The 25,549-nt window shown below is 37.0% G+C and overlaps 1 protein-coding gene and 1 long non-coding RNA gene across 18 annotated transcripts in view; one reads left to right on the forward strand and one right to left on the reverse strand.

The window, feature by feature from the left end:
• Positions 1-25,549, forward strand: part of CATSPERT (catsper channel auxiliary subunit tau) — a 132,599-nt gene that overhangs the window by 30,310 nt on the left and 76,740 nt on the right. For 12 of the 17 annotated variants that reach the window (XR_013373133.1, XM_077885409.1, XM_077885410.1 and 9 more), the window contains 6 exons: positions 4,841-4,987; positions 11,693-11,798; positions 13,556-13,622; positions 14,903-14,959; positions 15,690-15,733; positions 16,757-17,092. Coding sequence is in view for 16 of the 17 variants with exons in the window: in XM_077885409.1 (XP_077741535.1) it covers positions 4,841-4,987; positions 11,693-11,798; positions 13,556-13,622; positions 14,903-14,959; positions 15,690-15,733; positions 16,757-17,092 (757 nt within the window). In the remaining variant the exon portion in view is untranslated. Of the gene's footprint in view, positions 1-4,840; positions 4,988-6,257; positions 6,377-11,692; positions 11,799-13,555; positions 13,623-14,902; positions 14,960-15,689; positions 15,734-16,756; positions 17,093-25,549 lie in introns of those variants that run through there. The other 5 variants (XM_077885412.1, XM_077885421.1, XM_077885420.1 and 2 more) reach the window with 4 other exon arrangements.
• Positions 19,253-25,549, reverse strand: part of LOC144306115 (uncharacterized) — a 39,136-nt gene continuing 32,839 nt past the window's right edge. The window contains exons 2-3 of the long non-coding RNA XR_013373136.1: positions 21,580-21,658; positions 19,253-19,483 (exon numbers count right to left, since the gene is read on the reverse strand). This is a non-coding gene — a long non-coding RNA (uncharacterized LOC144306115). The remainder of the gene's footprint in view (positions 19,484-21,579; positions 21,659-25,549) is intronic.

Genomic DNA, 25,549 nt, shown 5'->3' on the forward strand with positions numbered 1-25,549 from the left:
ATTGCCTTTTTTTTTTTTTAAAGATTTTATTCATTTAATCATGAGAGACACAGAGGGAGAAGCAAACTCCATGCAGGGAGCCCGATCCTGGGACTTGATCCTGGGATTCGATCCTGGGACTTGATCCTGGGACTCGATCCTGGGACTCCAGGATCACACCCTGGGCCAGAGGCAGGCACTTAACTGCTGAGCTACCCAGGCATCCCGCCATTTTGTCTTAAGACATAGCCAGAATGGGCTAGACTCCAAGGTAAAGAGAGCAATGAATTGTTTTTGCTTACTAAGGTGGGAGAAATCTTGGGTTCCTGGGTATAGGCTTGGAGAAAGGAGTTGAAGAGGCCTCGAGATGAGATAAAAGAGAGTGTCATCTTCATGGCTGAAGGAGGGAAGGCAGGGTTAAGATAATAAGGAAAGTTGGCTAGTTGAGGTACCCTTTTCTAGAAGGAGGTGAGGGATTTATAAGATCAAAGTGTCTATTAATTGTCAGTTTTCCTTACAGTATAGTAGGGTTACCTCCATTCCACACATTCTAATGGTTACTTCTAAATCTTTAGTAAAAAGTTCATGTTAAAAAATATCATTAGCAGGGATCCCTAGGTGGCTCAGTGGTTTAGCGCCTGCCTTCGGCCCAGGGATCCTGGAGTCCTGGGATCGGGTCCCACATCAGGCTCCCTGCATGGGGCCTGCTTCTCCCTCTGCCTGTGTCTCTGCCTCTCTCTCTCTCTCTCTCTGTGTCTCTCATGAATAAATAAATAAAATCTTTAAAAACCCCAAAAAACAAAAATGTCATTAGCAAACCAAAAGTAACTTAAAATATGTCAACTGCTCTTAAAATTTCAACAATAAAAATAGATTAAAGAGAAATGAGCACCTGAGATGGAAATTTAATCTATGGTGCTATCCAAGAATAAGAAATAGAGAAAATGGAATTGAGGGAATTGGGTATAGGATGGGAATTTATATTCTGAAATGCTTATTGTCCTAGAGTCTCACCAATACTGGGTATTATCATTAAATAAATTTTGTTCACTTGATACTGGTCATTTGTTGAAATAGTAAAATTTGAATGTTTTATGTTTATCAATCATTATTTCTTTATTCACTGATTGATTCAATAAGCATTAATTAAATATCTACTATACCCCCAAGCCATTGCAGATAGTAAAATAAGTAAGACCTGGTCCCTGCCCTCTGGTAGCTCATGGTTTAGTGCAAAGGTAACTTGTGAAAAGAGATTATTATAATACAAATGAGATAAGAACCCTCCTAGAGGTAAACATAAAGAACTGTGGGACATAGCGTGTGGGATAATGGTGAAAGGAACATAAAAGTTGGGTCACAGCAAATTTATTGAAATGGACTCACTAAGCAGAGATTCTGCATTTAATGTTTCAGATAAAGAGGTTAGAAAAGACTGGATTTGGTTGTTTGGTTGCAGAAACATGAACCAAAAGATGCCCACATGGGTGAATTGGAAATGCCAAACCTGCCTTGGTTTAATGTAGAAGGAAGATATTCAAAGGGTTAGAGAGATGGTGATGTTGGTATAGATTTCTTTTTAAGACTTACTCACCCTGGGAGGTTCCAGAAGATACACCTTTCACCATGACTGTGAGAAGTAAATTTGTGAGGGGAGCCCCCCCCGAAGAGCTATGTGATTGCTCTTCTCTGTTAGGCAGCTCCCACCTTACAGTGGGAGCTGTGGTCACTGAACTGGGAAACCTAAATGCAATGGGGAATATAGCATCCTGAAGTGGCAGGGCCAAGTGATGGCCCACAACCACCTAAGGCAAGATGGCGTGGTTATTGCAATGGACAGTAGAGTCAAAGCAGTAATCAGAATAGTTTGACTCACACAGACCTCTGACATTGGCTGGTTGATCATTTCAAGTTCCTAGAAATAAAATGTATAGGGAGCCTACTAAATTCTTACTTAATTTGTATAAGCAGAGAAGTTCTATATCAAGTGAATAAAAGTCTCACCTGAGTAAAAAATGTACTATTGGTCCTCAGTCAAATCCCAGATTTGAGCCAGTTTGCATACCCAAAAGCCTTTAAGTGAAGGGGAGGCTTGGTCCCCTTAGAGATTCTGGTTAACTGACAAAAATTTATAATGTTAATCTTTCTCCCAGCTTTCCCAAAAGGGAGGGAGAGGCTTTTACCAGAGTAACTGCATTAGGGAAAAGGAAATAATCAGACCTTTCAAAGACTACTGGACTCTTGCTCTATACTGACCCTAGTTCCAGAAGATCCAAATGGCACCGTTGTCCACCTGTCAGACTAGGGACTTACAGAGGACAGGTGATTAATGGAGTTTTATTTTTTTATTTTTATTTTTTAATTTTTTATTTATTTATGATAGGCACACAGTGAGAGAGAGAGAGGCAGAGACACAGGCAGAGGGAGAAGCAGGCTCCATGCACGAGGAGCCCAATGTGGGATTCGATCCCGGGTCTCCAGGATCGCGCCCTGGGCCAAAGGCAGGCGCTAAACCGCTGCGCCACCCAGGGATCCCCGATTAATGGAGTTTTAAACCCATCCTGTGATTATTTCCCCAGTTCCAGATTGCATATTTGGAATCGACAAACTTAGCAGTTGGTGAATCCCTACATTGGTTTCCTGTCTTGTGGACTGAGGGATATTATGGTGGGAAAGTCCAAATGGAAGCCACCAGAGAGCTACCTCTATCTAAGAAAATAGTTAAGCCAAAAGCAATACCACATTCATGGAGGGATTGCAGAGATTAGTGCCATTATCAAGGACTTGAAAGACGCAGGGGTGGTGATTCCCATCACATCCCCATTTAGCTCACTTATTTTGACCTATGCATAAAATATCTTGGAGAATGATAGTAGGTTGTTGTAAGGTTAACCAGGCTGTGATTCCAATTGCAGCCGCTGTACCAGATGTGGTTTCATTGCTTGAGCAAATTAACACATCCCCTGGTACCTGGTATGCAACTGTTGATCTGGCAAATGCTATTTTGCTCATATAAAGACCATCAGAAGTAGTTTCTTTGATCTGGTAAGGCCAAGCAATATACCTTCACTGTCCTACCTCAGGTATATTAACTTCTCCAGCCTATGTCATTAATTAAGTTCACAGGAATTTTTTATTTTTATTTTTATTTTTTTAAGATTTTATTTTTTTAATTTTTATTTATTTATGATAGTCTCAGAGAGAGAGAGAGGCAGAGACACAGGCAGAGGGAGAAGCAGGCTCCATGCACCGGGAGCCCGACGTGGGATTCGATCCAGGGTCTCCAGGATCGCGCCCTGGGCCAAAGGCAGGCGCCAAACCGCTGCGCCACCCAGGGATCCTTTTTTTTTTTTTTTTTTTTTAAAGATTTTATTTTTTTAATTTTTATTTATTTATGATAGTCACAGAGAGAGAGAGAGTTTTTTTTAAAGATTTTATTTTTGGGATCCCTGGGTGGTGCAGCGGTTTGGCGCCTGCCTTTGGCCCAGGGCGCGATCTTGGAGACCCGGGATCGAATCCCACGTCGGGCTCCCGGTGCATGGAGCCTGCTTCTCTCTCTACTTGTGTCTCTGCCTCTCTCTCTCTCACTCTCTCTCTGTGACTATCATAAATAAATAAAAATTTTTTTTTAAAAATAAAGATTTTATTTTTTTAATTTTTATTTATTTATACAGGAATTTTTTAAACAAGATTTATTCATTTTAAAGAGAGAGCATGGGGAGGAGCAGAGAGAGAGGGAGAGAAAACATCCCAAGCAGTCAGTCCCCACACTGAGCACAGAGCCTGACACAGGGCTTGGTCTCACATCCCTGAGATCATGATCTGAGCTGAAACCAAGAGTCAGATGCTTAACTGACTGAGCCACTCAGGTGTCCCATAGTTCACGGGTATCTTGATTGCCTTTCCCTAATACAAGATATTACACAGGTCCATTACAGCGATAACCGTTATGCTGATTGGACCTGGTAAATAGAAAATAGCAACTAATCTAGACTTCTGATAAGATATTCTGCATATCAGAGGGTGGGAAGAATTCTGACAAAAATTTAGTAGTCTTCATTGAAATTTTTAGGATCCAGTGGTCCCGCACCTACTAAGGTGGAGGATAAGTAGTTGTATCTGGCCCCTCCTAGAACCAAAACAAAAGCATAATACCTGGTGGGCTTTTTTGGATTTATTATTTGGGTGTACTACTCTGGCCCATTTATCAAGTGACCTGAAAAATATATTTACATAGCAAATATATTTTCTTCTCTCATATCCCCTTATCATGTAACATTAGCTATATTGACTTTATACTGTAACACTTAAGTATTGTTAAATTTAGATCATACTATTTAAGTTTCAGGATATTAAGAAAAGTAAACATCACCCAAAGACTTTATATTCTTTTTTGGGGAAGAGGTTAGTGAATTTTTGGTTGTATGCAGGATAGTTGTATTATGTTAAGTGGAATTATGACGTGTTATTGTTCTCATTTGGAGATTAAATATGTTTTAAAGATAGGCTTAAGGGTGCCAGGTTGATAAGAGGTGGGTGGACTTGTGATGATCAATTTCACTTGACTAAGCTGCAAAATAGAGATTTGGATCTAGAGATTGGGAGAGAGGTCTGGGCTCAAACACTTTCTACTTCTCATTAGAACCTCAGGTCCTTATCTCCTTTCTCATCCCTGCTGCCCATCTTAATAGTAAGAATGTTCAAGAGAGTACTTCTGTCAGGATGTCTGACCTTTGTCTTTTTTCCTAGCTCTACCTTCTGATGGTTCAAGGTAGATAGATGAGCTACAGTGTACAAGAGAGAATGATTTTAAGTGTGCTTTTGTATAATTGCAATATTTAACATTATAACCATTTGGCAGAAATGTTATTACACCACAACCAATAGAATATCCAGCATTCCTATCCCCAGACCTGAATGTTACCATTGGGATGCCACCTGCAGTGTCCCAATCCAACCAGCCACCTGTAGTGCGACTTGAGAAACTTCAGCAACAACCTCGGGAAAGGTAAAAAAGAAAAGAAAAGAAAAAAAAATCTTCATCTTATTTATGTGTTAGTGGTACGTTAATTTTTTCTTTTGGGACATGGGCTTTAGGTATTTGTTTGGAAAAGTCAGTGTTGGGGATCCTGGGTGGCTCAGTGGTTTAGCGCCTGCCTTTGACCCAGGGCATGATCCTGGAGTCCCAGGATCGAGTCCCATGTCTGGCTCCCTGCATGGAGCCTGCTTCTCCCTCTGCCTGTGTCTCTGCCTCTCTCTCTGTCTCTCATGAATAAACAAATAAAATCTTAAAAAGAAAAAAAAAGGAAAAGTCAGTGTCTAGTGCCCCTGTAATACATATGGTGGTACACTTTGTTGTGTCCTATAAATAAATCCTTTAAGCTAGCTTTACTTTTTTTTTTTTTTTTTTTTTCTCTTCTGATTGAATAAATTCCTTTGCCTTGTCTTTGAGTTTGCCAATCCTTTCTTCTACATCTAGTGCTCTTGGATCCTTCTATTGGATTTTTCAGTCCAGTTATTTTGTTCTTTAGCTCTATGATTTCTGTTTGGTACTTTCTATATTTTATATCTCTTTGTTGCAATTCTCGTTCTGTTTATGAATTTTTCTCCTGACCTCAGTGAGCATCTTTATGATCACTATTTTGAATTTTATATCAGGTAAATCAGATTTTATTAAGGTCTGTTTTTTCTTATTTATTTCTTTGAAACTTACGTTCTGAAGTTTTATCTTGCTATTCTGGTCTTGTTATCCTCTTCATTTATCCTGACTCTGTGTTGGTTTCTGACCATTAGATAAAACTGCCACGTTTCGTAGTCTTGATGGAGTGGTCTCATATAGGAAATGAACCTCATCAATGAACCCAGCCCAAGCTCTTGGGTGTCTCTCAAACCTTTGTGATTGTCCAGGCTGATTTCTTTTTTTCTTAGCAGCTTCCAGTTGTTCAGTGTTTCAAGACTTGTCAGTATCTCAAAGAGGAGAATCTCAGTCATCCTCTAGATTAAGGCTGACCAGCAGCTGAACCCCAGGCAGCTGTTGGGCAAATATGTAACTAGAGCCCTTCCATGGAGAAACTAGAAGATGAGCTTTCTTGTCTGCTCCCTTTGTGCTAGGCCTATGGATATAGCCACTGGAGTGGAAGTCATTCCTGGACCTGTTAGGAACTGCTTCTTTGTGTGCTGAAGTTCTGTGGGACTGGTGAATGCAAGCCCTATTGGCTGTGGCAGCCAAACAATCCAGGGGCCCATCTCTTTGGCAACAGCCACAAAGTCTGGAGTGCCAGATGTCTGTATAAGCTCCTTCCAGGGAGATACTGATGGTTTGGATCGGTCTAGAAGGAGAAGGAGATAGCATCTGCTGGCTTCCAGAGATCTCAAGAAGGATTTCAGTCAACTCCAGGTAGCAGCTTTTAAAGAATGCAGTAGGCATCTTTTGGGAAATAACAGGGAGATGAGCTTATTTTTGTACCACTCCTCTGCTGAGCCCTGAGCGGACAGCATAGTAAGTCCTAGCAAACATGTTAAAAACTTTTTTTTTTCTGTAGCCTTATGGGTCTTGTGGTCACAAGCTTTCAGAAATAGGAGCTTTGGGGGCCTGTCCCTCAGATGGGAGTCTTGAAAGTTGGGATGTTATATGTGTTGTCCAACCCTTTTTCTCCTCAGGGGGACCCTGGGAGTTGGGAGTTGGGAGTTCTGTCCCAATTGTATGACACTGTGCCAGGGTGGGGCTTATGGTATGTGCCTCATCCTTTCCCATGGATGTGAGTCATTTCTTATTTGCACGATGTGTAGGAGTTGCTCAGCTTATTTCTTTTTTCAGAGAGAATTGCTCTTTGTATAACTGTAGGTACAGTGCATACATGGGAGGAGGTGAGTTCAGGAGCCTCCTCGCCACCATCTTAAACTGGAAATTGCTGGGGCAGCCTGGGTGGCTCAGTGGTTTAGCGCCGCCTTCAGCCCAGGTGTGATCCTAGAGACCCTAGGATCGAGTCCTGCATCAGGTTCCCTGCACGGAACCCTGCTTCTCCCTCTGCCTGTGTCTTTGCCTCTCTCTCTCTCACTCTCTCTCTCTCTCTCTCATCTCTCATGAATAAATAAAATCTTAAAAAAAAAACCCTGGAAATTGCTAATTTCCTTAATATCTTACCTAATAGTTTACAACTGGATCCTTGTAATTGCTTCAGCATTTAAACAGAGTGTCTCCAGCTGCAGAACCTCAACTTATATAGCTCATAGTGACAGTGACAGCCACTGCTCTAATTTCTCTCATGTAGCTTCACCAGCTGATCTGCCTCTTCCTAGCAAAATGGGTCCCAGTGAATCGTCTTGCTCCTGTCTGTGCTCACTGACTCACATGTATTTTTCTTGCATGCTTTCAAAGTCTAGGGATGTTACTCTGTTCCTTATTTTCTTTGTTCTTATAACTACTTTGGAATTTGGCACTGGTAGTTTTCTGTTACTCAATTTTATATGGAATTAATTTTCCTGAAATTTTTTATAGGAGATTTGGTTTAGAAAGCTTATTGAGTTTCACAGAGCTCCCACTATTGATGTTTTCATTTGGTGTTAAAAAATGAGTTGCTTTCTAAGATTTTCTGGGGCCATATGCCCTGGACTAGAGACCTGGTTGTTCAGTTTTGAGTATTCACAGTGGTTAGACTGCTCCAGTCCTTTTAATGTTTACCATGAATCCTCTGTTCTCACTTTGCTATTGGAAAAAGCAAAATGCTCCCAGTTTCAACTGCTTTTCTCAAATTGGCCTGCTGTAATTTCCCATGACTACCTGTTGGCTATTTTGGGGTTTTCTTATTTTCAGGTCCATCAGATGCTCCCCCTTCCATTTATTTTAAGATTTCGTTATTTATTTAGAGAGTGCAAGCTGGGGGACTGACAGAGGGAGAGAAACCCAAGCAGACTCCTTGCTGAGTGCAGAGCTCCATGTGGGGCACAATCTCAGGACCCTGAGATCATAACCAGAGCTGAAATCAAGAGTTGGATGCCCAACCAACTAAGCTATCCAGGTGCCACCAGATGCCCCATTTATACCTGTTGCTTTTTGACATATGTACATCAATACCTTGAAGGTCTTATGTATATGTTTTGGGGTTCATAGAGATGCCTTGTCATATGATTGTGTTGTAAATGTTGCCCATATGTTCTTGGGTTTGCTATTGAGATACTCTGAATGTTTTTACATAAAGATTTGAGAAGATTTTAAAAATTATCCCTGCTGGCCTTATCTTCTAGAATTTCCTCTTTGACTAAACTTTCATATTTATAATGATTTATCTATAGTATCATTTGAGAGAATTTATTTAAACAATCATACCTACAAATAACTATTTTTTTTATCTCCAGTACTTAACTCTTTAATTTTGCTTTCTTGTCTTATTATGCTAGCTAGAAGTTCCAGTCAGTGTCTAATATAAATGGCAAGGATGGACATCCTTGTTTTGTTCATGATCTTTAAAGACAACACTTCTAGCATTTAATAGTTAAGAGCATTTACTTATATAGGGTTTTTTAAATATAGATAAGCTATACCAGGCTATGTAAATCATTCCACTTTGTTCCTAGTTTTCTTAGTTTCTTTAAAATCATAAATGGATGTTAGATTTTGCCAAATGTTTTTTCCCTTTTAATTAGTCAAATTGTATTTATATTTTCTAATGTTAACATCAAAATATCCTTGTATACCTGGGATAAATCCAACTTGTTCATGATATATTATCTTTTCTCTATACTATTGGATTTTTTTGTACTAAAGTTATATTTATTTGTAACATTTGCATCTATGTTCGTGAATGAGATTAGACTAATTTTCCTGTTTTATAATGTCTTTATTAGGGTTTATTATCAAGGTAATAGTGTCTTCTGGGAAACATTCGCTTTTTTCTGTTGAATTCTTGTAAGTTACATCTTTAGATGACTAAAGCTTTTTTAAATTTCTTGGATTAGAAGCTGAATTCCTATTTTTTCTTTTATTGCAAAAATATGTATATATTGGATAACATATATGTATATATAAGCTTAAATAATGAGACCAATATATATTGAATAACTTCTAAAACATGCTGCATGTATAGCTTAAATAAAAATAATAAGACTACTGCCTAGATATTTATAATTCAAGTTAAGAAATACAACATTGGGGCACCTGGATAGTTCAGTTGGTTAAGCTTCTACCTCTTGGTTTTGACTCAGGTCATGATCTCAGAGTCATGAGGTAGAGCCCTGTGTCAGACTCCATGCTCCAAGCTCCACATGGAGTCTGCTTGAGATTTTCTCGTCCCCCTCCCCTTATACCCCTTACACGACTCAAACATGTACTTTCGTTCTCTCTCTCTCTCTCTCAAATAAAATAAATAAAATCTTAAAAAAAATAAAAGAAATACAACATTGCCATATTGGAAATCATAGCCACAGCAGTCAGACAAGAAAAAAGAAATAAAAGGCATCGAAATTGGCAAGGAAGAAGTAAAACTATCACAATTTGCAGATGACATGATACTTGATATAGAAAACTCAGAGGACTCCACCAAAAAAATTGTTAGAAGTGATACATGAATTGAGTAGAGTCACAGGATACAAAAATCGACAGAAATCTGTTGCATTTCTATACACCAATAAGGAAGCAGCTGAAAGAGAAGTCAAGGAATTAATCCCATTTACAATTGCACCAGAAACCGTAATACACTTAAGAGTAAACCTAACCAAAGAGGTAAAGGACCTATACTCTGAAAACTAAAAAACACTGATGAAAGAAAATGAAGATGAAACAAAGAAATGGGAAAACATTCCATGTTCATGGATCGGAAGAATGAATATTGTTAAAATGTCTATGCTGCCCAAAACAATTTACACATTTAATGCAACCCCTAGAAAATACTAACAGCATTTTTCATAGAACAAACAACCCTCAAATTTGTATGGAACCACAAAAGACCCCAAATAGCCAAAGCAACCTTGAAAAAGGAAAGCAAAGCTGGAGGCATCACAATTCTAGACTTCAAGTTATCTTACAAAGCTGTAGTAATCAAGACAGTATAGGATGGGCACAGAAACGGACACATAGATCAATGAAACAGAGTAGAAAACCCAAAGATTAATCTACAACTATATGGTCAGTTAATCTTTGACAAAGCAGGGAAATATCCAATGGAAAAAAGACGCTCTCTTCAACAAAGTTGTGAAAACTGGACAGCAATATGCAAAAAGAATGAAATTGAACCCCTTTAACACTATATACAAAAATAAATTCAAAATGGATTAAAAACCTAAATGTGAGACAGGAATTCATTAAAATCTTAGAGGAGAACAGAGGCAGTGAGTTCTATGATATTGGCTCATAGCAACTTCTTACTAAATATGTCTCCTGACGCAAGGGAGACAAACCCAAAAATCACCTATTGGGACATCATCAAAATAAAATAAGCTTCTATGCAGGGAGGGAAACAATTGACGAAACAAAAAGACCACCTACTGAATGGGAGAAGATATTTACAAATTATATATATCTGATAAAGGGCTAATATCCAAAATATATAAAGAACTTATGCAATTCAACACCCCAAAACCAGATAATCCAGTTAAGAAATGGGCAGAAGACATGAATAGACATTTTTCCAAATAAGACATCCAGATGGCTAACAGACACATGAAAAAATGCTCAGTACCACTCCTCATCAGGGAAATACAAATCAAAACAATGAAATATCACCTCACATCTGTCAGAATGGCTAAAATTAACACAAGAAACAAGTGTTGGCAAGGATGTGGAATAAAGGGGAACTTTCTTATACTGTTGGTGGGAATGCAAACTAGTACAGCCATTTTGGAAAACAGCATGAAGTTTCCTCAAAAAGTTAAAAGTAGGACTACCCTATGATCCAGCAATTGCGCTACTAGATACTTACCCAGAGATTAAAAAATTGCTAATTCAGAGGGGTACATGCACCCCAATATTTATAGCAGCATTATTAACAGTAGCCAAATTATGGAAAGAACCCAAATATCCATTGACTGTGTATATATATATATATATACAATGAAATTTTACTGAGCTAAAAAAAAAAAAGAATTTTTACTGAGCTATAAAAAATAAAGGATTCTTGCCACTTGCAACAACATAGATGAAGGTAGAGAGTATTATGGTAAGCAAAACAAGTCAGAGAAAGACAAATGCCATATTATTTCACTCCTATGTGGAATTTAAGAGACAAAACAAATGATCATGGAAAAAAAGAAACCAAAAAACAGTTTCTTAAGTATAAAGAACAGACTGATGGTTGGCAGTGGGGAGCTGGGTGGGAGGGATGGATTAAATAGGTGATGGAGATTAAGGAGTACACTTGTGATGAGCATCGGGTATTGTATGGGAGTGTTGAATCACTAAGTCGTATACCTGAAACTAGTATGACACTGTATGTTAACTGGAATTTAAATAAAAACTTAAAGGAATAGAACACCAATATCACAAATGTGTTTTGTGTGCCCTTATGAGATTCCATCCTCTCCCCAATCTATCCTTAGGTAACTGTTGCCCTGACTTTTGTTGTAATCCTCCCTTTTCCTTTCTTTGACGGTATCCTTAAACAGTATATTGCTGTTTTGCCTCTTTTAGAATATTTTATAAGTGAATCATAATGAATGTATTCTTTTGTGAATCATACCATATCTGTCACTTTTTAAGTGTAGAACTGATTTCTTTCTTTAGGCTGGAAAAAATGAAAAAAGAATACAGAAATCTGAATACATGGATGGAAAAAGCTAGCTATTTAGAAGGGCTTCTTACCCCAAAATTTGCCCATAAAGAACGTAAGGTAATTAACATTCTCCATATGTAATTTCTAATGCTTTTATTTAAAAAGATTATGATAATTAAAAGTGATGAGATACAGCTTCATCTTGATATATAGAATGTCTTTCATCGTTCATGTACTTTTCTGTTTTGCTAACGTGATATTCCATAAATATTGACTATTAATTCATAAGATTTCATTTTTTAACAACTTGGTTAAAATATCAACTACTTAAAGCATACAATTCAGTGGCCTTTAGTATATTCAGAGTTGTATGTCCATTGCTATGATCAATTTTCAGATATTCTCATTACTCACGAAAGAAACTCCACACCCCTTAACCAAACCTCCCAGGCCCCCCTGACCCTAGACAATTAACTACTCTACTTTCTGTTACCATAGATTTGCTTATTCTAAACATTTCATTTGAATGGAATCATAATATATAATTCTTTGATTCTTTCACTTGGCATAGTTTTCAGGGTTCATTCCCATTGTAGCATGTATCAATCCTTTGTTTCTTTTTACTGCCAAATATTCCACTAAATGCGTATTTACCACATTCTGCTTATCAGTTGGTGAACATTTGAGTTGTCTGAACTTTTTAGCTATCATGAATAATGCTGCTGTGAATATTCGTGTGCAGATTCTTCTGTGAGCATATGTTTCTAATTCTTCTGGGTATATACCTAGAAGTAGAATTGTTGGACCAAATAGTAGTTCCTTTTTTAACGTTTTCAGGAACTATCAAACTGTTTTCCATAGTGGCTACACAATTTTACATCCAACTAGCAATGTATGAAGGTTCCATATCTTCTCCAACACTTGTTATTTTGCTTTTTTTGTTTGTTTCAATTATAGCTATCCTAGTGGGTTTGAAGTGGTATCTCATTGTGGTTTTGATTTGCATTTCCCTGATAACCAATGATGTGAACATATTTTCATGTGTTTACTGGCCATTTGTATATATTCTTTAGATAAATGTTTATTTAAATCCTTTGTTGATTTTTAAATTGCATTATTTGTATTTTCATTGTTGAGTTATAAGAGTGCTCTAAATCTTGAATACTAGATCTTTATTAGATAATATAATATTTAGAAATACAGTCTGACCTATACATTTTGGCCCAGCAATAGAGATTCACAAAAATTTCAGTGAATTAGTAAAGCATTGACTAAGGTCACAGCCTTGAAGTGATAGTCATAACACACTGATATATTAATGTTTTTCATGACTCTTATTTTGACATAGTGGTACTTCTTTAGGATAGATTAATTAGCACTTATACAGAATTAATATTTTACGGAAAATTTGGGGAGCCCTTAATTAAAGGAACTATGGACTTTTTTTCTTATTAAAAGATCAGTATTTTATGAGTCAGAGATCACCCTACCTTATAATTTCTCTTGGAATATATTTAAAGATCCACATCACTTTGCAGCTTATAGGCCATAATGTTTTCCAATAAAAAAGTAATTTATTTTCTGGGGATATCTTCTTTTATCCTTTGAAGTTATGATATTATTAACTTACAATCTTTTTCTCTTACACACTTGTTACTCAAATACCCTATCAATTTTTGGAAAGCTTCTCCCTGGAACATTAACTCTTAGCCAGGGTATACTTCTCTTTAAAATAGTGCTATTTGGACAGTTTTTCTCATGAAACCACATTCTTCTGTAAATTTTACAGAAGGTAATAGAAGAAGTTATAAAGGCAAAATAGCTCTCTAAACATTTCTCCAAAATCTTTCTTTTTTTTTTCTTCTTATTTCTAGGGAAGTGACACCAGTGAGTTACTTGCAAGCCTATTTGAAAAGGAGCCTGAAAATGGTGTAACATCAGGTTGAGAAATTAACATTTGTATTTATTATTATTAAGATAATTTAAAAGAGGGTAGTTGTATCACAAAATGAAAATTAGTAATTTACTTTAAGTGGATTTCATTTTTTGTTGGAAATATGTATCTCATTATAGTTTTAGTATATAGCGTTTATCTTGTAACACTCCAAAGAAAAGACTGAGACCCAATTAAGAGGTTTTTTTTTAAAAAAAAGATTTTTATTTATTTATTTTAGAGAGATACAGTGTGTGAGCAGGGGGAGGGGCAGAGAGAGACAGAGTCTCAAGCAGACTCCACACTGAGTGTGGAGCCTGACATGGGACTTGATCTCATGACCCTGAGACCATGACCTGAGCCAAAACCAGCTGACACACCCAGGTGCCCAAGAGTGTTGTTGTTGTTGTTTTAATACTCCTTTACTCATTTAAGGACAAAAAAAAAAAAGTTAAATCTTAATTATGATCTATGAAAAAGATATTTTTCTTAAACAGTAGATGTAGAGGTATTGGTCTCTTTTTAGTAGAAGTGTGTGTCTGTGTATGAGAAAGGAAGGCAAACAGAGAGAAGGGAACGGGAAATTCAATTAGCATTAAATTTGAGAACTTATCACATATCAGTAAAGTAATAGAAGATATTGTTTGGTAGTCTTTTTTTTTGTTTTGTTTTTGTTTTTTTTGTTTTGTTTCTTTGTTTTTTTTTTTTTTTGTTTGGTAGTCTTTTAAAAAATTTCTGTTAGAAAATTCATTGAAAGTTAAGTTAAAATAAATAAAAAAAAAAAGTTAAAATAGATGCATAATACTTTATCTGCAAGATCTTGGATTCTGCAGGTGTGGAATAAGGATTTATTGTTATAAGACTTGGGCTACAAGTTACTTCTCTATTTCCCTACTACTACCTCCTGGCTACCTCAGCCTCTGATATGTTCATTTCCTAACGTCTGAGGATCAACCAGCCCAGCAGAGCTATGTGTCTTTAGCCTACTCTTTACCTTGAAGTGTTCAATTTTCAGGTATAGGAGAATCATAGTTTCCATCTTCAGTATCAAAGTTGGAGAGTCGAGGCTAACCCCCCTCACTCACTGTAGGTTGCCAACTTTATTTTTCTTATCCAAATAGTTTATTTCAAGTCTAGTGACTTCTTTTTTTTCTGGTATTCCTATACTTCTTACAGCTTCCCCCAACATTTACTGATCACTGTGTTGCAGGCCTTTACCTAGATTATATAAATCAATCCTCACAGCAGTCAATTGAGGGTGTTATTATTATTTATCTACATTTTACAGATGAGAAAGCTGAAATCAGACAGATTAACCACTCAGAAGTCACACAGCCATTAACTGGTAGGGTTTGTATTTGAACCTAGTCTGTTTGACCCAAGAGCTTCAGCATTTAACCATACTGCTGCTCACATTGTACAGAGACTTGTATCCTACCTGTAAGATAAGCCATTATTATCCTATTTTACATATGACAAAACCAAAGCTCAAAAAATGAGCTAAGCTGACCACAGCCACACAACTAACAGTGACCAAAATAAGTTTTGTTTTATACTAGACTTAACACATTCTTTTGTATCTCAATTTTTTATTCCATCTCTCTTCCTTTTAGGTTTTCCTTTTCTACTTGCTAAATATATATTCTTTATGTCTCTAGGAAAATTTTAGAAGTGCTTCAGCCAGCTTTCTTTCAAATGGTCCTACTTTCTCTGGTCACATGCACCTTTATTCCATTCTCTTTCCAATCCCAACCCTATCACTGACCATCTGGGGTTTATTTTATTTCCTCTTGACTTGTAGCAAAAGACACTGTATATCTGTTTTTATCTGAAATCTTACTTAATTCATGTTTTCATTTTATCTTCATGATTTTTAATTTATCATTCCACTTCCCAGAGATTTCTCAGCTTGTTTTTACTAAATAGTATTTATGTTTGAATAGCTGCTTTGATTTAAATTGCTTTGTTCTTGGTGAGAAAAATTAAAATAGTATTTTGTTAGTGTGCATATATATAAATGTATTTATTGTTTTATAATGTTATATGATAAAATACTTCTATTAATTTATTAACAGATGTACCTTTTATAAAGGAGGAAGCTGAAACTGTTCCAAGTGAGGTAAGGGAACTTGGAAGAGAACTTCTAATAGTCACTATTTTATAAAGGGATGAAACATTTATAAATAAAGAAATATGTATAGATGGGGAAAAAAGCACCCAAGAAGTTATTCAGGTTTTTATGGTTATTTCTGTTGTGGCCGTATCTATACAATTACATTATTTACTTAAGTTATATTACACTATTAAAGGGGAAATTACAGCATAAAATGGTAATATTTAAAAATACATACAAAGATGGGGACAAAAGATGTTGACAAAGTGAAAGGGGGCAACAAGTAAAAATAAAAGCATAAAATTTTGCACAATGATCTTAGAAATGGATGCCACAGACTAAACTATATTCTTTACTTTCTTTGTGGGTTTATAATCTATATTTAAATAGAAGCAAAAAAATAGAGTTCATATAATATTGTTTGATTTTATGATATTTTCTTTGTGCTCTTTTGCTGTTAAAATTTCCCTTTTTTTTTTTTTTTAAGATTTCTTTATTTTAGAGATCGAGCACAGGTGCAAGTTTGTGGTGGGGGGAGGGGCAGAGAGAGGGAGAGTGTTTCAAGCAGACTCCCAGCTGAGCACACAGCCTGACATGAGGTTCAATCCCACGATCCTGAGATTGTGACCCAAATTGAAATCAAGAGTCAGACACTCAACTGACTGAGCCACCTAGGTGCCCCTAAAGTTTTCTTTATTTATGATATATTGGTGTAGCATAATAATATCAAAATGTTAGACTCTTCAATTTTTTTTGAGAAATTGCTAGTTTATAAAATCTGAATACATGAGAACCACTGCTTTGTAAAGCAGTGTGATCATTTTAATGAAATAATATTCTATAGTCCTTAGTTTCAGGCAAGTGGAGTTTAACTCTTTTAATAAAGAATGCAATAATTGACAAATATTGAAGGTAAGTTCTTATGAAAACTGATAAAAGGGTACACATGATTTTAAGTTTTATTAGTTTTAAATATTTTCTAGTCAGTAATGATTAATTGGTAGCTTGCTTTATTGATCTATTTTCTAGTTGCCAGATAATGATGATAAGAAAGACTTGATTCTCCCACCTTTGAACGAGTCAAATCAAGATAATTCAGATGCTGTTGCTATTGCTCCTGAAAGTGATGAATCAACAAAGCAAACAGATGAGTCAACAAAGCAAACAGATGAGTCAACAAAGCAAACTCCATTGCCTGTTGTTCCAGTCCTGACAATAACGGAGGAGAACAAAACATTACCTTTAGAGGAATACCAATCAAAAGCTCCACCAGAGGGAAAAATGAAAAATATGTTCCCTCCACCAGAAGTAAAATTGAAAGATAGATATCCAAGCCTTTTAAAAACAGACTCATCTCCATCAGAGGTAAAGATGAAAACTAGCTTTATATATCCAGGTAAAATAAAGAGGAGGAACTTAGATTCATCTCCAGCAGAATATTGTTGGCAAAGCAACAATCTAAGCTTAGCTAGGAGGAAGAGCACAAGCTTAGTTTCCCCAGGTTCAGAATCAAAAGGTAGGTCTCAAAGCCAAGATCCAGAGGAACACCTTGAATTAAAGGTAGCTGCTCTTGTATTAGAAGTGTGACTAGAGAAAATAATTCATTAAAAAAAAATAAAATAAATTGAAAATACATTCAAAAGTCTCCCAAGTGGAAGTATGTCTAAGTATATTAAACATTCCTACCCTACTTATATTCGTCAAGTGAGGAGAAAAAACTCTTGAAGGAAAAGCAGAGTGATGTGAAATGCCTGTAGTACAAAATAGTCTCATGGGTGGGCATAAAATTCAGCTGAAAGTGTAACAACAATAACAAGCTGTAAATTTATAGGAAACTTAAAAATCTTGAGAAGTTATTTCAGTGGAAATTATTCATAAAGCTATTATAGGAAATGGTATATTATTGCTATTATAGGAAATGGTATATTATTATTATAAATAATTGTATAGTTTAAAATGAGAATTATTTGAATATCAGTTTAAAGGGTTAAAGCCTTTCTCAAAATGACAGTTATTCTACTTAGATCTTTAGTTCTTATTTGAATCACTATTATAGGTAGCTCCTAAAGGAGTGTAAACATGTGTGCTGGCCAGTGGATAAACAATCTGAATTCTAAGTAAGGTTCTGCCTCTGAATACTTCAACAAGTTTGGGCACCTAAATCTCTAGATCTATTTTCTCATCTGTTGAATGGTAGATCATATCAGGTCATTTCTAAATTCTCTCCCAAATTCCAAAAGATAATTTTATTAAATATCTCCAGTTGGGGAACTATTCTTAAGTACCTTGATCAGTAGATTAACCAGTGTAACTTATAAAGAATAACATTATTGTTTTTACTGAATGTGAAAATAATAGTTATAGAAAATTTAGAAAATAGATGCACAGACAACAAAAGTAGTTATAATCCTACTGCCACTTTTAACAATTTTATTTCCTTTCAGCCTTGGTATTTATATATAAGCATATTTTTCATTTATTTTTAAAAACTTGGATCAAAATAATATGGGTGTATATATGTATATATAAAAATAATTTTATATTGTGCTTTTTAAAACTTGACATTATAAGCATGTTACCTGAATTTTCTTAAAAACCTGAAAGATGTAGAATACCCTCAAATATAGATACTTAATAATTTCCTTAAACATTTTCTATATTGTTGGATATTCGGTTTGAAATTAACATCCTTTCTGTAGCTGTTTCTTTGGATCTGTGATTATGCCCTCATGTATTTCTAGAGATGGCCTTTGGCAGATTTGCTCTCTAGAAAGATCTTACCACTCTACCTTCTCACCAATAGTATTTGAATATTAATGATCTTTTAAATAATGATTAGAACTTTTTCATACTTATTAGCTGTTTTGATTGTCCCTGCTGTGAGTAAACAGATCATGTCCTTTGTCCATTGTTTTCTGTTGAGTACTTGATGATTAGGTTGAGGTTTCACAGTGAGCTCTTTTTCATTATAAGGATATTAACCAGTGGTATGTTCATGACACATACTTTTTCATAGTTTGTAGTTTGCCTTTTAATTTTTCTATCGAGTCTGACTTCCAAAATATTCAGTTTTCATTTGATAAGTGAGTTACTTATTGTTGTATAACAAATCACTCCAAAGCTTAGTGGCCTAAAATAATCATTTTCTTATCTTTAGAAGATTCTCTATAAGATTGTGCTCAGCTGGGAAGTTGTTTTGTTCCACTTAATGTTGGGTAGGCTCATAATCATTTAGGAGCTCAATTGGGCTGGAACACTCATGAGGTACACGTACATGTTTTACACTTTGATGGGGACAGCTGTAAACCTGGGTTTGGTTGAGATGCATGAATATCTAGTTTGATGTATCTCTTCCCACTCCCCACCACCACTGTTATGTAACCTTAGGGATTATCTCTTTCTTTCTCCATGCTGCCTCTAGCAGGGCAGCTCAATTTCTTATGTTGCAGCTTGGGGCTTCCAATATACAAAACCTTCGAGTCCTCTTAAGACTTAGGCTTGAAAAAAAAAAAAAAAAAAAAGACTTAGGCTTGGAACTAATGCAAGGTCCATAGATTAACCACCATAGATTAACTATCTCTACCCCCCAAATAATTCATGTGCCTCCTACATGCAGACTATACTTACTCCCCTTCTAAGATCCTTGGCTAATGCTATTACTGCATCAGGCTTAGGCTTGAAGTATAGATTTTCAGCATCTAAATCAGATCCAGGTAGATGAGGCTTCTTGAATATGGCTCTTCTCAATCTTAAGATCTGTGAATTGAAAAGACAAATTACCTGTGTCCTATATACATGGTGAGTAAGGAACAGGAAAACAGATAGGCACTTATCTTCCAAAGGTGGAAGAAGGGGAAAGTGAAGCATACAACAGTCAGTGAATGGGCCGTAGTAATTTTGAAGTTCTTGCCTCTGCCCTTGGGGCTTGGCTTTATCTTTTTTTTTCCACGAAAAAGAGCTTATATTTGTAATAGAGTAGCTTTGAAGCCTATGTATTCTCCGTAGAAAATTGAGAGTTCAAAAACCTCTTTCCATTTAAGTTGTCTCTATTCCTGTCCCAGATGCTATGATTCTTAAAGATTTTGTAGGCTTTTTGTATATACAGTTATGGATATGCAAACAGCCAACTGTTGCAGTCTTGAATATCTTTAAGACAGGCCACTATTTACCTTTGATTGAAAGCCAAAGTGCTGTAGTACAATATCCATAAGAATCTTAGAGGGTCTCCTATCCAGCAAAGATAATCTAACAAGCCATCCTAAGATACTTAGAATATTTTTTGTTTAGCAGAATGAGTCAGTGAAACACTACCTTAAATCTTTTTGAAGTCCGAACAAGAGATCTTACAGTCACACCTTTGTGATCTTGACCTTGAAACCGCATTTTCCTGGCAAGGCCATTGGAACCCAATCAATGAAGTCATGAGACTGGGATTTCTGTCATTGGTTCAATGGCTTAACAGTGTCTTCAAGGACACTTTTTATCTTTCCTCTTTTTCATGCTCATGCTTGTCACTTTATGATCACAGGATGTTTGCTTCAATCATAGGCATCATATATAGATCAAGGCAGGACAAAGAATGTAGGGGTTGAACAATTAAATTCTTTTGCACTTGCCCCTTTTTATTTCTACAAGGAAACAAAAGTTTACCCAATCAACCCCCAGTAGATTTTGTGTCTCATTGACTAGAATTATGTCACATGAATACTTCTAGCTTCAAAGAAGAGTGGGAAAACTAATATTTGGTAAAAGGGAATGGGATTTCCAATAATGATTCATCATTTTGGGCTGGATAGGTTGCTGTTTTTTGGTTTTGTTTTGTTTTTTTTAAGATTTTATTTTATGCATGAGAGACACAGAGAGAGGCAGAGACACAGGCAGAGGGAGAAGCAGGCTCTATGTAAAATAATTAGGAAGACAAACCATGAGAGACTCCTAACTCTGGGAAACAAACAGGGTTGCCGAAGACGTGGTGGGGCGGGGGAGGATGGTGTGACTGGGTGATGGGCACTAAGGAGGGCACTTGATGGGATGAGCACTGGGTGCTATACTATTGTTGGCAAATCAAATTTAAATAAAAATTAAAAAGAATAAAGCTATATATTTTTCTCTAAAAGGAAAAAAAGAATAGTCCATACAGACACTTAATATATACTTATTGAATTGGTTAGTTAAAAATACTGCTTTGGAATCCCTGAATATATTTTTTAATTGAAGTATAATTGACATTAACATGTTTTGGGTATACAACATAATGATTTGATGTGTATATACATTCTGATTTATATGCACAACAATAAGTCCAGTTACCATCTGTCACCATACATACTTAAGATTTTTTTTCTTGTAATGAGAACTTTTAAGCTCTACCTATTTTCTTAGAACATTCAAATAGGCAATACAATATTAACTATAGTCACCATGATGTACATTACATCCCATGATTTACTTGTTTTATAACTGGAAGTTTGCACCTTTTGATCCCTTTCCCCAATCTCTCCTTCCTCAACTCCTCTCTTCCCTCTGGCAATCACCAATCTTTTCTTTATACAATTCCCTGTCTTCCTTAATCCTAGTTTTCTGTAGGTACTAGAAGCTTAAACTCAAGGACTTAAACATAATCAAGCCCTTATATATTTTATGGAGTGTGGAATTAATCTCTCTGCCTTATGCCTGATATTTGGTATGCCAGAGCTAGGTGGTTTATTAGCCTTAAAAGTACTAAAATAATTTGCATTTCCTATGACTAAGTGGTTTTTATTAATTACATGCAATGAGGCGCATGACTTATAATATATTCAGAGATTCCACAGGTAGACATTATTAGTCTCATGATGATATTTTGTACCTACTTTGGTGTTGTGGTTCTGGCAATGAATTTTCCTTCATATCTATAGCTTCTGCTGAGTGGCCCGAGCTCCATGACTCCACCTATTAATTGCATGTAATCTTGTTATTTTACCCACTTTGTATTATCTTGGGAATCCGGGCTTGAGGAACTGTGTAAAAATGCTTATATTCTGGCTATTGTGGTTGCTGTGAGTAATAAACTTTAGTTTATGACCCAGGAAGTTCATTTCTTCTATCAGCCTTCATGAAACTGTGGCAGGCTAACTAGTTAGCTTACAAGCAGGGTACATTCTTGACAGCTTGGTGACAAGATGGGTTATTGACAAACATGGCTTTCTGAAAGATGAAGGACTGCTGGGACCTTGTGGTCTGATCAGTTGCATTTAAAGTAAGCATCACTGGTGGAAAGTGATGACCGAATAGTATGATTGATCAGGTAATAAACAGTCCTTTATTCTAGACTATTGGAGAGATGGTTATAAGTTAAGAGTTAGGAAGTAGGCTTAGAAACAGCTGCGTGAACAGTGCCCTGGTTGTTGCTAATTATCCTCCAGATAGGGAGACTTCCTTGCCAATCTGATGATCCCCCTCAATGTCTGTCCTATGTTAACAATTATTACTAAGATCAGTCCTGAGTAAGCAGAAGATTCTGCTCTTTGACAACAGTTACGGTGGTGCCTACCTATACTGAGATGAGAGGATGGAAATTTATAACTGTTATGGATAGAAACCAACTAAATCATTAGAACTTTGTCTGGTTTTCTTGGGAGATGAAGATGCCGGCTGTGTGATACCTATAAAGGAAGGACGGCAATGACTGGGCCATCTCATGGCTAAGTACTGCTGCAGTATATGGTGATAATCTTACATACATTCCAAAACAATAGTAAGAGATCTGAGTTTTTTTTTTTTATCATGAGTTCTGGCTACTAAAAGGCAGTTTGGCCCTCTTGGGGAGATTATCCTGAGACAGAAAAACCCTGGTGGAAACCATAATAGGTAGTGACTAGTTTGGAGGCATTTATTGCCCTGATTGTGTACACAGAGCTGATGAGAGTTATCCACTGACCCAAAAAAATGGACCCAAAGAAATATAAATTCTTGAAGTCAGCTCTGGTGCCTTGGAAAACTCCTTTAACCCTGATGTTGAAGCCAGGAAGAATTTATGAGATGTCATCATAGTAACGGGACAGCAGATGCCCTGGATTGAAGTGGACTCCTCTCAGTAGGTCACTACTGTGCAAGCCAAGTTTAAGTTACCTGACAACACAACAAACCTCATGGACCTATACAGAAGAAATGTGACTACAGCTCTCAAGTCAAATAATTCCCAAAGGTGAAATAAAGGTGTCAGCTATGAAGACCTTGTTGCCTGATATAGAGTGTTGGGTAAACCAGCAACATTAGAAGTTCATTTGATTGAACTATGAATTGCTGCTACACCACTCAAAACTGAAAATAAACGTGAGATCTTGTTAGATGGCCTGGAGTTGCCTTCTTCTGAATGAACCCCATGACACTTCCTTTCCCTCTTAACCTCATCCCAAAGGCTTTAAAGAGAAACATGATTAAAGATGGAGCCAAAATCTCCCTGTCCCTAAAAGGGGATATAAGGTTCTATACTGCCATCGAAGTTTTCTGGGGGAATTTCAGGGAGGGTAAGGACCCAACCATTTCTGGCTTTGTTGGTTATGAATGTACAAGTCTCTACCTATGGAAGGAAAACTTAGTTGGATTCAACTTGCAGGATTTGGGCAAGGTTCACAATGGGGAAGGAACTAATATAACCTTTTGGATGAGTCTTATTAGGGCAGTTCAGTGTACTGTTGTTTTCCACATCTGAATATGTAGTAGGAACTATTATATTCCTACTTATCTGTCTCCATTCCACAGAGCTACAGGTAGAGAAGTGCTGGTGGGACATGTACTGCTACTCAGATTGTAAATTGTCTCCTTGTGCTCTTTCAGATGGTCTAACAGAAACACACTAGAATCCTAGAAGGAAAGGGGAAATCACAGCCTTCATTGAGGACTTAAAGGAGCAGGGAAAGCTGCATTATCTCAATACCACATCCCTATATGGCCAGTGAATTTGCTAATGAAGTTGGAGACTTAGAGTTATCACTCTGAATCCAATTGTTTCCTCTATATCCCTGCTGTTTCAGGTATTGCGATTATAACTGTATCCACTACACAAGACTGATGGCACTCGGTATGCTGTCTTGTACGCTGCCAGTACCACCCTTGCCATACCACTGACAAAGGGTGAAGCCAGTTTGCATATGACTTTCACACTTAGCCAGGGTACCTACTAGCCTGCTACTTTCTACCAGTGAGTGTGTCTGAGCTACTGAGCCCAGGCACACTCTGAAAGCAAGGCAGTGTATGAGGGAAGAGGGGGTACCAACCCTGAGATAAGGTAAAGTGCCAAAATAAAGCAGAAGTCTTGCCTTCTAGGAGCACCTGCGTGGCTCAGTCAGATAAGTATCTGACTCTTGATCTCAGCTCAGGTCTTGATCTCAGGGTCATGAGTTCAAGCCTCGCTTTGGGCTCCATACTGGGCATGAAGCCTACTAAAAAAAAAAAAAAAACACCAGAAAACCAAAAGCTTCTAATTGCTCTAGATGTCCCTCACAGGCTAGCCTTCCTCACACTCTTGTTTTTCCAGTGTTCCTACTTTGGAAATAACAATCTCCTGATTTTAGTTGGTGTAACCACTAGCATGCAGGGGAGTTTGTGTTATAGGAGGAGAAAAGATACCTGAAATCAACTGACTGGGTTTGGGCAAAAGTTGCAGTGGGGAAAAACTTAAGAGTGACCTTATGGGTAGGGCCCTCACTGCTGATTGAATATACTGTTATAGTTCTCATTACTAACCTTATGAAATGAAATTAATGTGTTGCATGCTTATACTGTAAATACTCATAATGTGTCAGAAGACAGTCTTCCATTCAGGGTTATTGCCACAGGTACAGAAGTTATTGTCATTTGCCACAGGTGGGTGGCGGATCAGGATTTATGTGAGTGCCTCCACCCTCTGATTTCTAAAGATGTTCTGTTGGTTAGCAAGTCAAAAGCCTCCATCTCATTGGCTCTGGTTGACCATCAGGGGTAGCTGATAAATCCTGAAAAATCCAAGAGTCTGCTTGCCAAGTAGATTCTCTTGGGACTCTGGACAGATTCACAGCACTCAGTTCTTTGGCAGTCAAAGAAAAAGGGCAGTCTCTTCAACCACCTGTCACCCAAAGGATGCTCAGCATATTTTTTTTTAACTGGGTATGAGAGACTGTATATACCTCATTTAGGCATTGAACATGCTTTGAGTGGGGTCTAAACCAGTAGATTTTGCTGGCCAAATGGTAGTAGTATGTTAAGAGGTACATCTGACTTGGTCCTAGCATCTTTTTGGTTTTGCATGAAAAGTATCAGCCACTGGTTTTGGCCCTAAACTTATCCCCTATTTTGGCACCTGAAACAAAGTCAATGGCTCAGTGGAGCCCCGGATTCACAGAGGTGGCCCTAAATGCCTAGGCAAAGTTCACTGATGGTTCAGCTAAGCCGAAACCTGATGGTGTCAGTGAGTTACTGTGGCTGTTTAAGGGCCAGGTATGCAGAAGCAATAATGGATATGGTTACCTGACTTTGTTGGGCAGAACTCTGGCCAGTACTACTCTTAAGAGCCTTGTTATATTTTTACTTACTTTTGGACTATTGTCAATGGCTTAGCTGCCTGGTTTGTCATTTGGAAAACCACAGACTGCTGGATTAAAGACACTTCTCTTTGGGGCTGCAAACTATAGAACCAAATTGCTACTATGAAAATAACCGTCTGGGTCACTTCTGTAGATGTGATCAATAAAGGCATGTTCTTAGTGAGACTAGCTGGAATCAAGCTGCTGATTTAGCCTCTACTCCGCAGATTGCCACAATTATTGCCTGGATTTATCATACTGCCCACCTTCATAGCTGGGC

This window comes from Canis aureus, chromosome 36 (assembly GCF_053574225.1).
Source record: "Canis aureus isolate CA01 chromosome 36, VMU_Caureus_v.1.0, whole genome shotgun sequence".
NCBI lineage: Eukaryota > Metazoa > Chordata > Mammalia > Carnivora > Canidae > Canis > Canis aureus.